Raw genomic sequence first — 16,786 nt, forward strand, 5'->3', positions numbered from 1 at the left:
CCTGTTTACCTCTGTTTGCCAATCACCTGACTTTCTGTCTGTACTCATTATTGGATTTTGCCTGTCGTCTGAATTGTACTGTTACCTTCCCTTCAATAAAACTGCCCTACTGCACTTGCATCCTACTCTCCTGGTGGTATTTCCTGACATATTTTGTATTGTATTTATGAATACAAAGGAATAAGCATTCTATCATTTATAAGGTCTTACAATCACGTAAGTGCACAATAAAAAGTATTTTATAGGCAACACATCAGTCTGTCCAAATAACCCCAAAATAATAAGGGTGTTATGGTTCTCTGTAAAAACCGAATGCCACCTACAGTCGGTGAGCATTGGCACTGCGGTTCACCTCAAGTTTAATGACACATCTGTAGCACAAGGTTTGGCAAAGAAAACAAAGCGTCAAATAGATAAGCACAGTTAAAACCTACACTAATGCACCTGAATGGCTCTGTAGATGGGACACGCCTGTGTTTCACGTGGGTCAACATGATGAAAGTTATTCCTTCAATAGTGATGTAGACTATAGCTTCCGAATGTTGAATATATGCTGAGTTGAGTTTGAAATGCATTTTATGTTGATGCATGTAGCGTAACTTCGCAAGAATTAAGTTAAAATGTTGATTTAGTCTCATCTGAAATCATGGTTTTGATACAATTATCCATGTTTTTACAACAGTAATACTGTAGTGTCCATATAGTAAACATGATTTTACTATATATTGTAACCATGACAGTAACCATGTTGATTTCATGCTTACTATGATTTTACTACAAAAACCGTGGTTAAACTATGGTTACTGTAGTAATATATGGTGATTTTTATTAAAGGCAAACCTGTTGAAGTGTTTACAAAATAGAGTATTTTTACTTTGGATTTGGCAATAATATTTTCTTTTCTGAACATAGCAAATACAGAACCGTACCGAAACTGTGACCCTAAAACCGTGATACAAACCGAAACGTGAATTTGAACCATCACACCCCCCAACCAAATAATAGCCTAAATATTATATCGGCTTACCATTATTAGGGAATGTAGATGTAGACATTACACTCTCTGAGATTAACCTAACATCTTTTGCCAGTGCGTATGCTATGCTGCCTGTGTAATTTTGATACGTCCGTAAAGAACATATGGATTTCAATGCGTTCATTTAGGTTAATTTATCATGGGTTGCAAACTCTTCATTATGCGACTATACATTATTTAAGTCTATTCTATTCGTAAGGCTATTGATATACAACCCCAATTCCAAAAAAGTTGGGACAGTATGAAATATGCTAATAAAAACAAAAAGGATTGATTTGTAAATTATATTCACCCTTTGCTATATTGAAAGCACTACAACTACACATTATGTGATGTTTTTCCTTGTGAATTTCATTCTTTTTTGAAAATGAAAAGAAATTTCAAATGAGATTATTGCAACACTCTCCAAAAAAGTTGGGACAGTCGAGTGTTTACCATTGTGAAACATCACCATTTCTTCTAATAACACTTATTAAGCATTTGGGCACTGAAGATACAAGTTTGTTAAGTTTAGAAAGTGGAATTTTCCCCCAGTGTAGGTCTTTAGCTGCACAATTCTATGGGGTCTTCTTTGCCGTCTGGTATGCTCCATAATGCTCCACACATTCTCAATTGGAGACAGGCTAGGACTGCAGACAGGCCAATCTAGCACCCACACTCTCTGCTTGCACAGCCATGCACTTGAAATCTGGGCAGTATGTGGTTTGAAGTGGTCCTGCTGGAAAATGCGGGGACATCCCTGGAAAAGACGGTGCTGCATAGCAGTGTGTGTTGCTCCAAAAGTTTTACATATCTGTCTGCATTCATGGTGTTCTCACAGATTATCCATGTGAGTTATCCATGCCATGGGCACTGACACACCCCTGGCCCATACAGACACTGGCTTTTGGACACGATGCTAATAACAGCTTGGGTTGCTCTTTCCTCTTTGGCCCAGATAACACGACGACTTTGTTTTTCAAAACTCTTTGGACCAAAAAACACAGTTCCACTGTTCTACTTTACATCTAAGATGAGACTGAACCCAGAGAAGTCAGCAGCGGTTCTGGAAAGTGTTGATGTAGGGCTTCTGCTTTGCATAGTAAAGTCTTCACTTGCATCTGTGGATGCAGCCTCGAGTGGTGTTGACTAACAGAGGTTTACTAAATCAATCCCAAGCCCATGTTCATGATATTCATTACAGCTGAACGCCGTTTTTTAAGACAGTGACATCTGAGGGATCAGAGATCAAGCGCATTCACAAATGGTTTTCGTCTTGCCCTTTATTCATCGAGATTTGACCAGATTCCATGAATCTTTTAACTATATTGTGCACTGCCCAAAATCCCTCTAATTTGTCTTTTGGGAACATTGTTTTTAATCTGTTGGCAAATTGACAAGTCTTGAACGATGCTTGCTCTTGAAGGACTAGGGCTCCCTATATACAATGATGTGATTGCTCACCTGTTTAACATCTCCTGTTTCAAATCGCCTTGTTATTTCAACTTGTCAAATTGTTATTAGTCTTAAATGACCCATCTCAACTTTTTTTTGGAGCATGTTGCAATCGTCTGATTTGAAATTACTTTAAATTTTCAAAAAACAATGAAATTCACAAGGAAAAACATCACATAATGTGTATTTGTAGTACTTTCAATTTAGCAAAGGGTGAATATTATTTGCAAATCACTCCTTTTTGTTTTTATTAGCATTTTTCATACTGTTCCAACTTTTTCAGAATTGGGGTTGTAGGAACTGTTGTTACCAATTAAGTTTAATTCATAATGTTTGCCCCTTTTACCCGATATAAAATTTTGCACCGGTAATGTCCCTTGCACAGAGTATAACCGGCAGCACCGTATATAGCATGGCAAGCCTTAAACTTCCATTTTTGGCTGAACTTTACCTTTATTGCCATAATTTTAAATAGAACATATTAAACTTACCAGAAATCCAAATCCTGAGTCACTGTTCTTGCTGATTTTTTATGGCTTTGGAAAAATTAAAAGGTTAATTCTAGGTTTCCAGACGTGACATTTGCAGAGAGAATGTAAAATTTAACTTCACTTAAAAAGCACTAATTGGCAGTTTTTATTAAACTCTTTGTATGTAAAATAATCATAAACCCCTGCACATACAGTACAGATATCAGAAAATATTCAGTCTAGACAAGGTTTTTTTTTCCAGAGGATCGGGAAATGAACTTGTGCTACAGACCTGACAAAAATGGACATTTGTTTTTGGGAGACTACCCATTTTGTAAAAACTGAAACATGGATTGTGAATTGAAATGCACAATCCATTAAATAATACTAGCCACAGAATGGGCTGGCACTCTTAAGAACATGTCATATTTCATTTTTATTCATTATTGTTTTTACATAAATGGGGGTAAAATACTATGTTACGGGCATCATGGTTGTGAAAGCAACATTTACATGATGAGGGAAAACCATCCAAACTGGTTTAAAAACCCTCAGACTTTGACCTCCAACTCCAAGAGATCAGTATGGTATCCATCATGGCTGCATGATGGTTTGAAGTAAGAGCGAAATCGGCATTTGTCTTTACACGATTACTAAACCGTTAAAGGCTGCATTTTAAAATATAGTATGCGTGAGCAAGCGGCACCCTCTAGCGGTGTGTATGGCACAAGCTGAACAGCGCAACAATATCAGATGATGCTTACTGAATTACAGTTTAAAGCGCTAAGTTTTTCAAAATGATCCCTTTCCAAATCTCAGTTATTAATGCAATAAGTCTGAAACATCACAGATTAAAGCAATAAAAGTGATCTATCCAAATCATCATTGTAAAACCTGTTTGATTCTCTACATTAATATTCATATGATTTGATATAAAGAGTCAATAACTCATGTCTGTAAAGCATTATTATGGGTGTTCAAAGCAAAAAAGGGAGACCATTTGTTCATATAAACGTATTTGAAATTAATATCAAGTGATTTAAACTTAACCTCTAAAATGTTATGGACATGACACAGCACTGAAATGCAGTGACCTCATACTGTAAACGTGGCTCTTTTAATAAAAAATGTAAAAAGAACCACTATGACAAATTAGGTGTATATATTTCTTGGACATTTCCTTATCTTTCTGGAAAATGATTAATTTTGTTAATCCAAAGTACAAAAATAAAGAATCTTTTGACTCCTTTTTTAAAATATGAAATACGTCTGGTTTAAATGTTAATTTAGAAATGTAAGGTGGACAAACAATTGCATTTACTAAAAAATTCTATTATAGCATTTACATATATGTATTTGGCAGACACTTTTATCCAAAGCGACTTACAGTGCTGGGAGCAACCTGGAGTTAGGTGTCTTGCTCAAGGACACAATGGTGGTGGTGGCTGTGGGGATAGAACCAGCAACCTTCTGCTTACCAGTTCTGTGCTTTAGCCCACTACACCACCACCACTCCACATACACCTGCCTAATATGCTGTTGGTCCTCCAAGTGCTGCCAAAACTGCACCAACCCACCGAGGCATGGAATCTACAAGACTCCTGAAGGTGTCCTGTGGTATCTGGCACCAAGACACCAAGTCTTGTAAGCTGCGAGGTGAAGCCGTCGTGGATCGGACTTGTTGGTCCAGCATATCCCACAGATGCTCATTCGAATTTAGATCTGGGGAAGTTGGAGGCCAGGGCAACACCTTGAACTCTTCCTTGTGTTCCTCAAACCATTACTGAACAATGATTGCAGTGTGGCAGGGCGCATTATCCTTCTGTAAGAGGCCATTGCCAAAAGGGAATACCATTGCCATGAAGGTGTGTACCTGGTCTACAATGATGTTTAGGTAGGTGGCACATGTAAAATTGACACCCACATGAATGGCCAGACCCAGGGATTCCCAGCAGAACATCACACTCCCTCCACCAGCTTGTCATCTTCCAACAGTACATCATGGTGCCAGGTAAATGACGCACATGTACACGTCCGTCCACGTGATGTAAAAGAAAACGGGACTAACCGGACCAAGCAACCTTCTTCCACTGCTCCAACGTCCAGTTCTGATGCTTGTGTACCCATTTGTAAGCCCTTTCGACCCTGAACATGGGCACTCTGACTAGGGATGCACCGATCCAATACCTGGATCGGTATCGGCTCCAATACTGATATTTGTAGTCATATTCGTTACTGTCAACCTCAAACACTGATATAAAAGAACCATAAAAGCACAATTAAAGTAGTTCATATGACTCGTGCATTTTATTCAAAGCCACTTGAAGACATACTATAGCTTTGTGAATCACAAAAGGCTGTGTTTAATAAGTAAACATAGTATGCATACGCATCACATTATTGAATGGCGCTGCCCTGTTGACCCACATACATAGCACACGCAGGCTGGTGGCATCAATGTTCCTGGCTATTTTCAGCCCTCAGAGCTTGCGGTTATTCTCATTTGTGAGTGCTACTCACAACAACTTCTCAGACGTAGATGGTAAACAGTTCGGTTCACTTATAATATGCCTTTAGAACTGCACCAGAGGAGCATTTTTCCAGAATTTCCCTGCATTCCAAATGGGATAAATCACCCTCTGAAGGGCACATTGAAGGAAGAACAATCATGAAAGTCATGCTGTAAGATCGCTTCAAACTGAATTTCAAATAAAAATTACTTAAAAACTGAGTTCTGAATGACGCTTATTTTTGAGCCCCACACCATTTAGCCCTCCAAAGCTCTAACAGTGGATGGTAAAGCCTCCTTCTGAATGGAATGCACCCTTTGAATAAGAAGCTAATTAAACTACTGTGAAGTATACATACTGACACTTCCTGGAGTATTCTGATCATCAAAATAAAATCCAAGAGTTTTAAAGTTAAAGGTGCACAACTGAAATATATATGATGTATTTAAAATTCTATAAGTCAATAATAATAACCGCCCAACACCCTGTCGCCAGTTTGTGGTTTGTCTCTCCACGGACCACTGTCTGTAGGTACTCACCACTGCTGACCGGGAGCCCCCCACAAGCCTTGACGTTTCAGAGAGGATCTGACCCAGTCGTCTGGCCATAACAATTTGGGCCTTGTCAAAGTCGCTCAGGTCTTTACTCCTGCCCATTTGTCTGGCATTCAACACGTTGACTACAAGAACTGATTGTTCGCTTACCATCTAATTTACCCAGACCTTGACATGTGGCCTTGTTAGGAGATGATCAGCGTTATTCGCTTCACCTGTGAGTAGTCATAATGTTTTGGCTCATCAGTGTATAGCACTATAATAGGGTCAAATACAGACCTAAATTAACAATTTAAAAGGGGTTTTGTTCATTTGTTTCTTTGCTTAAAACTTTATTTTTCTATTTTATGGTTGACATTTCTTTGGAATTGCAAAAAAATTAAGACAAACGAGCACTTCAAAAACGACAAAAAAAAAAAACATGCAACTTTTGATTGATTTAGCCGTCTTTCTTGAAACAGATTCTGACATGATGGTCGATTGTCATAAATATTTAAAATACTACAGGAAGAAACATACCTGAAGAAATAAAATCATCATCTCTCTGATCTTCCTCTGCTGTGATTTCTTCTTTTATCTCCTCCTGCTTCACTTCATTCTTCACTGGTGTCTGCAGCATCTGCCGTTTTCCAGCGTTACAGACAGAAGTCAGAGACTCTGTGGAGGTTTGATCATCATCATCCTCATCTTCATCACATTGTTGTTCTTCTGCTGTGATTTCTCCTCTCATCTTCATCAGGTTCCTGCAGTCCAGCAGCTTTACTGAACACATCTTCACTGGTATCTGCAGCATCTGCTGTTCTCCAGCGTTACAGACAGAAGCCAGAGACTCTGTGGAGGTTTGATCATCATCAACATCTTCATCTCCCTGTCGTTCCTCTGCTGTGTTTTCTTCTTTTATCTCCTCCTGTTTCACTTCAATCTTCACTGGTATCTGCAGCATCTGCTGTTCTCCAGTGTTACAGACAGAAGTCAGAGAGGAGGTTTGATCATCATCAACATCTTTATCTCCCTGTTGTTCCTCTGCTGTGTTTTCTTCTTTTATCTCCTCCTGCTTCACTTCAATCTTCACTGGTGTCTGCAGCATCTGCTGTTCTCCAGTGTTACAGACAGAAGTCAGAGACTCTGTGGAGGTTTGATCACCCTGATTACCATCAGTAGAACAGAGTAAAGTGAGCTGTGAGTCCTGTATGTCTCTGGATCTCTGTTCAGAGAGTTTGTCCAGCAGTCGCTGTGGTGTGGACTGATCTCTGCCGCTCCACACTGAATCCTGACATTCTGTGGAGGTCCCATCAGTCACACACACTGAAGATTGACAGGAAACCTTTTCCAGCTCCTGACAAACACAACACAATCACATCTGTACCGTTCATCATATCACATCATTTGAAAGCTTACAATCTCAACTTTAAGGATGAAATGAATGTTTAACCTGTAACCTGTCCTCTCTCTCCATCAGCTTTGTCTTCAGTGACGTCACCTCTTTCTTCAGCTGAGAGATTTCTGTGATGAAATCATCAATATCCAGCATGGACAGATCAGTTCCTACTGATTTCCAGCAGATCACATCCACCTGCTCTCTCATGATGAACATCTGAACACAAAAACATCATCATTATAATGGACTGACATTCATCAGACTCAAAAAGATTATTATAGGATCATATACAAGAACAACTTTGTTGAAATAACTGTTTCTGAGATGGTATAAATATAATTGTGTGCTTTGTGTTTAGTTTAATTTTAATGACAGCAGAATTATCGTTGGATATTAGCCAATAGCAACCTTTTTCCAACATGTAATCACCTTCACTGAACTCATTTACAATCAGCCGATGGATTCAACAAGCTCATATATCAGAAATTAAACATGATATTCTGATTTTTTTGCTTGTTTCTCCTGAAACTGAATATTTTAAAGCGTCCGTCACAAAACTGCCACATTCAGCGATAATAAGCTTCTATTAGTATCATCAAAACGCCAAAGAGAGAAAAACAACATGCACCTCTTTCTTCAGCTGAGAGATTTCCATGATGAAATCATCAATCTAAAAAAAATCATGATTTAATGGACTGAGATTGATCAAACTTAAAAATATCAGTTTGATAATTTTCATCTCGCGTTCCCACTTCACAAGCACTAAATATGCTTCTCTTTTGAAACCTGTTTTCATGGAGCGTCACACAAGCATCACAGTCACTCGACCACAAAACTTGTGTGACCCATTTGATTTCTACTGAGTAATCATTTCAATATCCAATGTAAATATTATATACAACCACTGACTCCGCTGTCCCCACACCCCCTTATCTACACTCACTACTTCAAGTCTATGTGCCATCCAGAAGCTAAAGATCAGTGGGTGAGCGGCACCTCATTGTGCCATCTCACATGGGCACAAAATCACTTTCCCAGACTTTCACTTCAACTGTTCCTTGATGGTGGAACGACCTGCTAAACCCCACCTGAGCAGCTGATTCTTTAGCCATCTTCAAGAAACATCTAAAGACGCATCTCTTTCATGAGCACTTGACCCAATCCTACTAATGCAAAAACTGTCCTCATTCTTCTTTTTATTATAATTTATATATATACAGGGCTGTTTCTGAGAATATGGGGGCCCCAAGCCAAATCCTACTTTTCTGACCCAGGAAAACCCTGAAATTAGCCTATAAAAGGATATATACAACATATTCTCACCTTCACGTAACTTATTTACAATCAGCCGCTGAATTTAACAAGCTCATATATCAGAAATTAATCATGATATTCTCAGATTTCTATGGAGCCTCTTAGAGGACAGGGCGGGATTTTTTCTTTTCTGAAATTGTTTTACATTCCGCCCGCAATAAATTTACCATGATTTTACTACAGTAACCATATTTTAACCATGATATCTGAAGTACCACCACAGAGTCCGTAATAATACAGGAAAATGAAAACTGTGATAATAAAAATCATAATTTTGTGGTTTTTTAATGCAAATACCATAGCTATGGTTACTGTGGTAATTTAACTATGGTATTTAGAGTAAAATCATAGTAACCACACAATTAACCATGGTTAATCTATAATAAAATCATACTGTAGACAATAAATCATACTGTAGTAAAAACATGTTTTTTTTGTTTGTTTTTTTGGGTCTGAAACATGGTTTTATTAAAGTAATATTGTAGGCTGTAGTAATCATAGTTTTGGTGGAAACCAAGGTTTTACTATAGTAAATATGACTGAGGTGGGCCATGTTAGTTTTTTAGTGAAAACTATGCTTTGGATACAGTATAATGTATATGTAGTTACCATAGTTCTACTATAGATTAATGAACTACCATGGATAATCTTGTGGTTATTAAAGTTTTACTACAAATACTATGGTTAAACTACAACAGTAACCACAGTTAAACTATGGTAATTGCAATAAAATCATAATAATGACAAAATTATGTTTTTTTACACATAGTTTTCGTTTCCCTGTATTACTGTGGTTTCACTACGGATATCATGGTTAAAATAGGGTTACTGTAGTACAAACATGGTAAATTTATTACGAGGGAACGAGAATTTAGTTTCTTCTGAAACTGAATATTTGAACATGTTCATCACAAAACCACCACAAACGACGATAATAAGCTTCGATTACCATCATTAAAACATCACAGACAGAAAAATACAAACACATTAAAACAAATATAAACTCACAAATGAAGTTAAACATATTGAACACGTGCCGAAAGTGCGCTCAAATTCTTCTTTCATTTGAGTTTTAAGGTAGATTGAAAGTATTACCGCCAGCAACAGGACATCACATAATCCATCCGGATGTTTTCCTATAATATAAAGATTTGCATTCAATCTGCAATGGCCAAACCTAAGTCTGGACAACAATACTTGTTAGAATCTGTTTTCCTGAAATGCATCTACCATGAGTTTTAACATGAGGCTGTGTTGAGAAAAGATGTCTCCCTCTACTGTCTTCTTCCCATTGTTGCTGCCATAGGATCCCAGTACCTGACACTAGTTTACTTCTTAATTCAGTTCTCCCCAATTCCACTCTAATGCCTACTTTCTCGTTTTAATGACTCTTTAGCAAGTTTATCTGCTGCTTATTTTTATTGATTCCATATATTAAACATACAAACACAACATAAATACGGAATCAATTATTCACATTAAACCCCCTCCCCCCGAACATCCCCCCACCCAACACAAACACGCACTACTGTGGTCACCAACAACTAGATCATCAAAATAAAAAATAAAAAGACAAGATACACGTTCAAACAACATCAATAAAACACATACCCAACTAAACTATAAATCTCTCTCCACAGCCCCTCCCCGAGAACCCTCCAAAAAAAATCACTTTTTTTACTTATTAATACGTAATTTATGGTTCAGCCATATGCTTGAGGCAACATTTAAATAAATGTCTGAATTAAACACTCTCGACACTTTTGACTATATCGAGTGCAAATGCGAGATAACGGGGTGTGATTTAACTTCTCCGGTTAGTTTGATAGAAAGGCTTTGCAATGGCAAAATAGGGGCAAGGATTTCCTGTTCAATAGGAAACCAGGAAGGGGCTCTCTCAGGTGGAAACGACCAATGAGCCAAATGTCAGAGACCAAATGCGTAATAATAAAACAAAATCTTGGGTAGGCCTAGCCCACCTTTGTCAATCGGCCTATGTAACTTGTTGAAATGTAATTTGGGATGTTTACCATTCCAAATAAAGGACTTCGCTATGCTATCAAATTGCTTGAAATAAGAGAGGGGGACATCTACAGGGAGAGATTGTAGCAGGTAGTTGAATTTTGGAATACAATTCATTTTAATAACATTAACCTTCCTAATCATAAAATAAATGTAATGAAGCCCACCTACTCACATCACTTGAAAAACATTTTATTACAGGGTCGAAATTAACTCTAACTAAATCACACAAATTAGCTGGGAATAAAATGCCCAAATACTTAATGCCCTGTTTGGGCCACTGGAAGGTGCCTGGCTGAAAAGCCGTTACTGGGCAGTGTGCTGTCAGAGCCAAAGCTTCGGATTTAGACCAATTGACTCTGTAACCTGAGAACTTAGAGAAGGAACTAATAATTCTGTGGAGACAAGGCATAGATCTAGTAGGGTCACAGATGAATAATAAAATATCATCTGCGAAAAGCAAAAGCTTATGCGCCACACCTCCCGCCATCACCCCTGGAAAATCATCCTCCTTTCTTATCGCGGCTGCTAATGGTTCCAGGGCAAGACAGAACAATAATGGGGAAAGAGGGCAACCCTGCCGGGTGCCCCTATCCAGAGTAAAATAATCTGAAATTAATCCATTTGTTTGTACCACCGCTACCGGGTGTCTATATAGTAACTTAATCCATTCAATAAAAGTATTCCCAAACTCGTACATTTCCAAAATCGTAAAAATATAATCCCATTCTACCATATCAAACGCCTTTTCAGCGTCAAGTGAGATGGCAGCGACTGGAGTCTGATCATTCGCCACTGACCACATGATATTGATGAAACGCCTAATGTTATCAGAAGATCTGGGGCCCCGAATAAACCCCACCTGATCAATATGTCTCTGCCTCGGCACTTTTAATATTACCTTCCAACTCCAAGAGTTCTCGTGCTTTGGATTTTTAGATGAATGAGGCATACTGTATGATCTGACCCCTAAGAACCACCTTAAGTGCCTCCCAAGTCATGCCCACAGAGGATACTGAGGACCAGTTGGTCTCCATATAAACATCGATTTCAGCTTTTAACATTTGTTGAAAATCAGGATTTTGCAAAAGGGATACATTAAAGCGCCAACTATATGATTTATTTTTCTCCATATGTGGCAACACCTCTAAACTCACCAGGGTTCACCAGCCACAAATTCGGAAGTAAACATGGTCATAAAAGATGCCAGTACAGCGGCGTTGAGGGAGAGGTGTGTGACATTCACGGTTGGGATTAACGATCGATTGCTCCAAGGATTACTCATTGGCACTTGGATGTTGGATGATAGAGACCTTCTATTGTCACTTTGAGGAGTTTTCATACGTTTTGGATTACTTATCAAAGAGGGACTTTCCAACACAGCGCTGGTTGGAATTTGCACTCTTGGGACATAAACTGTCGATACGGTGAGACCAATCTAGCTCATCTTGTATATATTATACATTGGGACACTGAAAGACTTTACACGCACACACTCACACACTTTATGTATGGTGCCGGTTATTTTTGTGATCACTGTTTGTACTATTTGTTTGAGAGGTATAATACATCTTGGCTTTTTTGTACAGCTTGTGTATGGCTATGTTATTTTTCCAGTCAAGCATTCATTCATAGTAGGAAATACAAGTCTCCTTTTTTGTGTATCTCATGCCCCAACCCATTCCCATTCCATGTGGAGAGAGATAATTCACTCATACTAACATCTGACATTCTGACAAAAATAAAATTATAAAGACCACATTCCAACATTAGTGCCACAGTCAGACCCCGAACTTCCCCCCAAACCAAACAAATAGAAAAAATACAAACATGCGCATTAACCCAGCGCACGACAGCGCCAACCGGCGTCCATCTCTCTAAACTCAAACAGTCCATGTACGCCTATGAGAGTCTCCGTGACAATTTTGCCATTGGATTGCTCAAGTCCGGTGTTCCTGTACAAATTTTGTGAGACAGAATTACATACAAGAAAATAATCTATGAAACAAATTCCAGCCAACAGGCAGAATAAATAGAAAGAACGTGTAGATTAATTCACAAAACTGTCTCGAAGGTGTGTTCCTCCACAAAACAAATTCCAGCTGCTAGCGGAACCAGCATGCAAAAAACAAACAAAAAAAAAAAATTATAATAAAATTACAAAATAATAAAGACATTCAGTTTCCTCGGACAGTCAAACAAATGTTCAGTGAGCCAGCTGTTTCATGTGTTCAGGAGATGAGATGTGGAGTATTATTCCACAAAACAAACTCCAGCCGCTAGGCGGAACCAACACAAAAAGAAACAATTTTCGGGGCCTGTCTCCCTTAGCGGATCTCCAAGCCAGGACCCTGTGAGCTCGCTCGATCCAGCTTATGGCCTGCTATATCGAGCAGACTCGGGAAGAACTCATCTAAGATTTTCACAATATCTCGGCCTTCCTCATGCTCAGAAATTCCAACAATTCGGACGTTGTTTCGCCAGCTACGATTCTCCAAATACTCCAATTTTTCCAAAACGCGCTGCAAATCTATCTTTGTCGCTAGCGGATTAGCAGCTAATTCCCTCTCTGATGACTCTAGATAATTGATCCTTTTCTCAATGTCCCATATTCTTGTTACCAACTCAGAGAATTTAGTTTCCATTGCAGTAATTGATCGACATATTACAGCAAGTTCCTCTAAGTCAGCAACAACCTTCGTCAGCATCACAGACATGCTCGCCAGTTGCCGCTGAATTTCTTCTGCAGCACTGTTCAAACTAAGTCCCTGGTCTGCATGCCTATCTGAGGTTTCAGCTTGAGCACGTAAGTGTCTTTTAATATCTCCAGAGCCCGAGGATTTTGAATTCTTTGCCATGTTGACTTCAAAGACAGATATGTAGCCGGGTGTATCGAATCTCACTGGTTTATGACATAAAAATAATTTAAAACTATCAAAGTGCGCAGAGCTCTCCGTTTACACGTCCGCTCCTTGCATGGCATCACGTGACTCCAAAAACTTCAATTTTAAATAGTTAAAAGAGTGTATTTTTAAAACATGTGACATGCAAGCGACAGTAGGCTACTTGTGTTTCATGTTCTCTGCTCATGATCCAATCCAATGATTGAAGCAAAAACAGTATTTCATAAGGCCCATTTGAGATGGGCAAGTTCTGTGCAGAACTGTTCACTGGTGATCACCGACAGGTGCATGCCGGTTAGAAATCTGCCCGACTTGCTGTGATATCATGACCGCGTATGTCAAAAATACTCCCATGAGTGCAAGGCAGCCAAAGTTGTAGCAGGCAGGCGGCACAGTTGCATTTTCTGAGCTGTGCGAACTGCAAGCACGATGGGAAATGACTTGCTGACGACACAGCTTAAATGCTCATTGGCTTAAACAACCATGATGTTTTGTTCTCTTTTAAAATGTTTGATTTTTTTATCTCTAATATCATGTTTTAACATGTATAAATTATATGTGAATATTCCCAACATTCTGACATTCTGAAATCTCTGTATGGTAAACGTGATTAAATATTTCTGAAAATATCTAAAATACGTGTCTTTATTAAACTAAACATTTATGGAAAGACACGTCTTATGTGGGGAATTAAATAACAGGTACATTGAGTGTATTTTTCATCATTTTTATTTTAATTTAAAAGTAACAGAATTAAAATTGCATCCACTTTATGAACAACAAAGCACTTGAAAGTGAATCATTTTGATCTCGTAGTGGGTGATCCATTATGAGAAGAGAGAACTGTCCGACTTGACAGTTCTTATTTCACTCCTCCCCAGACTGCACCAGCCTGCTCCCGTCTACTTTCAAGTAATGCATTTGGATGTATATTTAGTTGTATATTTATATGTGTGATGGTGGGGGCATGGTTGAGCGCTGGCTTGTGAATGGAGAGCAAGATCAGGAGATGAGAATGGTAAGGCTCATCACCTGGCAATGATTGTCTCTAACAGCTGTTTGTCATTGCAGTGAGAGTTGGAGATGTATTTAAGAGCGAGCCAGATGCCAGTGAGAGACAGAGAGAGAGAGCTACCACCTCAACCTCTTAAAACTGTGGAGGGAGGTGGTCCCGTGGCTTTGGTGACGGTGGTACTGGTGAGGGTGGAGCTCGGGCTGGAGGTGAACTTAAAAGCCAATCGTGGGGACCACCCCTCACCATCGCAAATCATGGACATCACAGACACTTGGTATGCTTAAAATTTCATGGAATTTTGAATTGGCCATTAGGGCTGGGCAAAAGTGCATGCACGGGCATGTAGAGGGGGCTCTGTAGCACCCCGTTTAATATGGCCATGTAAGACGGCATCTGTAGCACCCACATTTTCAACTACAGTCACCAAAATTGGTAGATATATAGTTCTCATCAAGCCGAACAAATTTCATAATTACAGTCATTAGGTTCGCCCAACAGGAAGTCGGCCATTTTGGATTTATTTCTCTGAACTTTGAAATACTCTTCCTAGGTGATTCATGAGACTGTCACCACATTTAGAAAATATTATGCCAAGACATTGAAGTTGCTAAATTGTGAACAGATTTTTGATATATCAAACGTTGTTGCCATGGCGAGGCATTAAATTAATGGCGAAAAATGGGAAACAGGAAGTGTCTTATATCTTCTGTGTGCAATGTGTGATTTAGATCAAAATTGAGATTTCTGTTTAGTCTTGGGGGCTAATCACATGGATGTGACTATTTTGGGTCATAGAGCCACCACCTGGTAGCAGGAAGTGTGGCTCTTACAACAGACTTTAAAATAGTCCTCTTATATATACCCAAATTGCTTATAAATTATTTAAAAAATGTCAAATGCCAAATGCATGTGTCCACCTTGCATTGTTTTCCAAAAGCCACCGGGTGGAAATAGACCAGTTGTGCTTGGGCCCATCATTGCTGCTTGCAGCTCTATTTATCATTATTATTATTATTTTCAAGGTTTTTGGTACTTTTGGGGTACGTAACGTGTGAAATCTCTGGAAATTTTGCATACACATCAGAGTCGTCGGCCATTAGGGCTGGGAAAAGTGGGGGGGGGGGGCTCTTTAGCACACCCATTTCACCAAAATATAGTGCCTTGCAAATGTATTCAGACCTCTGACCAATTCTCTCATATTACTGAATTACAAATGGTGCATTGAAATTTAATTCTGTTCGATATTTTATAAAACACAAACTCAAAATAAATTACTGTTAGGTGACATTAGTTTTATGTTGGGAAATATAAACAAACTGAAATATCTTGCTTGCATAAGTATTCAACCCCTGTGCTGTGGAAGCAGCCAGGTTATACCGATGAAAGAAATTGCCCTAAAGAGGACACAGTTACTTTACCATTGGCATCCACCTGTAAATCATTAAAGTTGCAATCACATTTTCTGGATAAAAAACCCATTGTTGAAGGATCATTGGTCAGGCTGTGAATCTGAAGGAAAATGAAGACCAAAGAGCATTCCACAGAAGTTAGAGATAAAGTAATAAAAATGCATAGATTAGGGAAAGGGTACAAAATAATATCCAAATGTTTGGATATCCCAGTGAACACAGTTGAATAATCAGAAAGTGGAAGCTGCACCACACCACCCAGGCACTGCCAAGAAAAGGCCATCCCTCAAAACTCAGTGCTCTAACAAAAAGGAGACTTGTGAGAGAAGCCACAGAGAGGCCAACAATCACTTTGAAGGAGCTACAGAGTTCAGTGGCTGGGAGTGGAGTAATGGTGCACCAGTCAACCATATCAAGAGCACTGCATAATGCTGGCCTGTATGGGAGGGTGGCAAGAAAGAAGCCATTACTCAAAAAGTACCATCTGAAAGCACATCTGGAGTTTGCCAGAAAGCATGCGAGTGACCCAGCTGTGATGTGGGAGAAGGTTTTGTGGTCAGATGAGACAAAGATAGAGCTTTTTGGCCAAAACTCAAAGCACTATATATGGCACAAACCTAACACTTCCTATGCCTCAAGACACACCATCCCTACAGTGAAGTATGGTGGTGGCAGCATCGTGCTGTGGGGATGCTTATCATCAGCAGAGACTGGGCATCTTGTTAGAATTGATGGAAGAAT

The 16,786-nt window shown here is 39.0% G+C and overlaps 1 protein-coding gene across 1 annotated transcript in view; it reads right to left on the minus strand.

Moving 5' to 3' along the window:
- The window catches only part of LOC127420191 (zinc finger protein 423-like), a 65,366-nt gene extending 55,405 nt beyond the window's left edge, over positions 1–9,961 (minus strand). Inside the window, exons 1-3 of the mRNA XM_051662244.1 lie at positions 9,705–9,961; positions 7,437–7,598; positions 6,524–7,340 (exon numbers count right to left, since the gene is read on the minus strand). Coding sequence (XP_051518204.1) covers positions 6,524–7,340; positions 7,437–7,598; positions 9,705–9,761 — 1,036 coding nt within the window. The 5' untranslated portion in view covers positions 9,762–9,961. The remainder of the gene's footprint in view (positions 1–6,523; positions 7,341–7,436; positions 7,599–9,704) is intronic.
- Positions 9,962–16,786: the final 6,825 nt, after the last annotated feature.

Source organism: Myxocyprinus asiaticus, chromosome 29, assembly GCF_019703515.2.
Source record: "Myxocyprinus asiaticus isolate MX2 ecotype Aquarium Trade chromosome 29, UBuf_Myxa_2, whole genome shotgun sequence".
NCBI lineage: Eukaryota > Metazoa > Chordata > Actinopteri > Cypriniformes > Catostomidae > Myxocyprinus > Myxocyprinus asiaticus.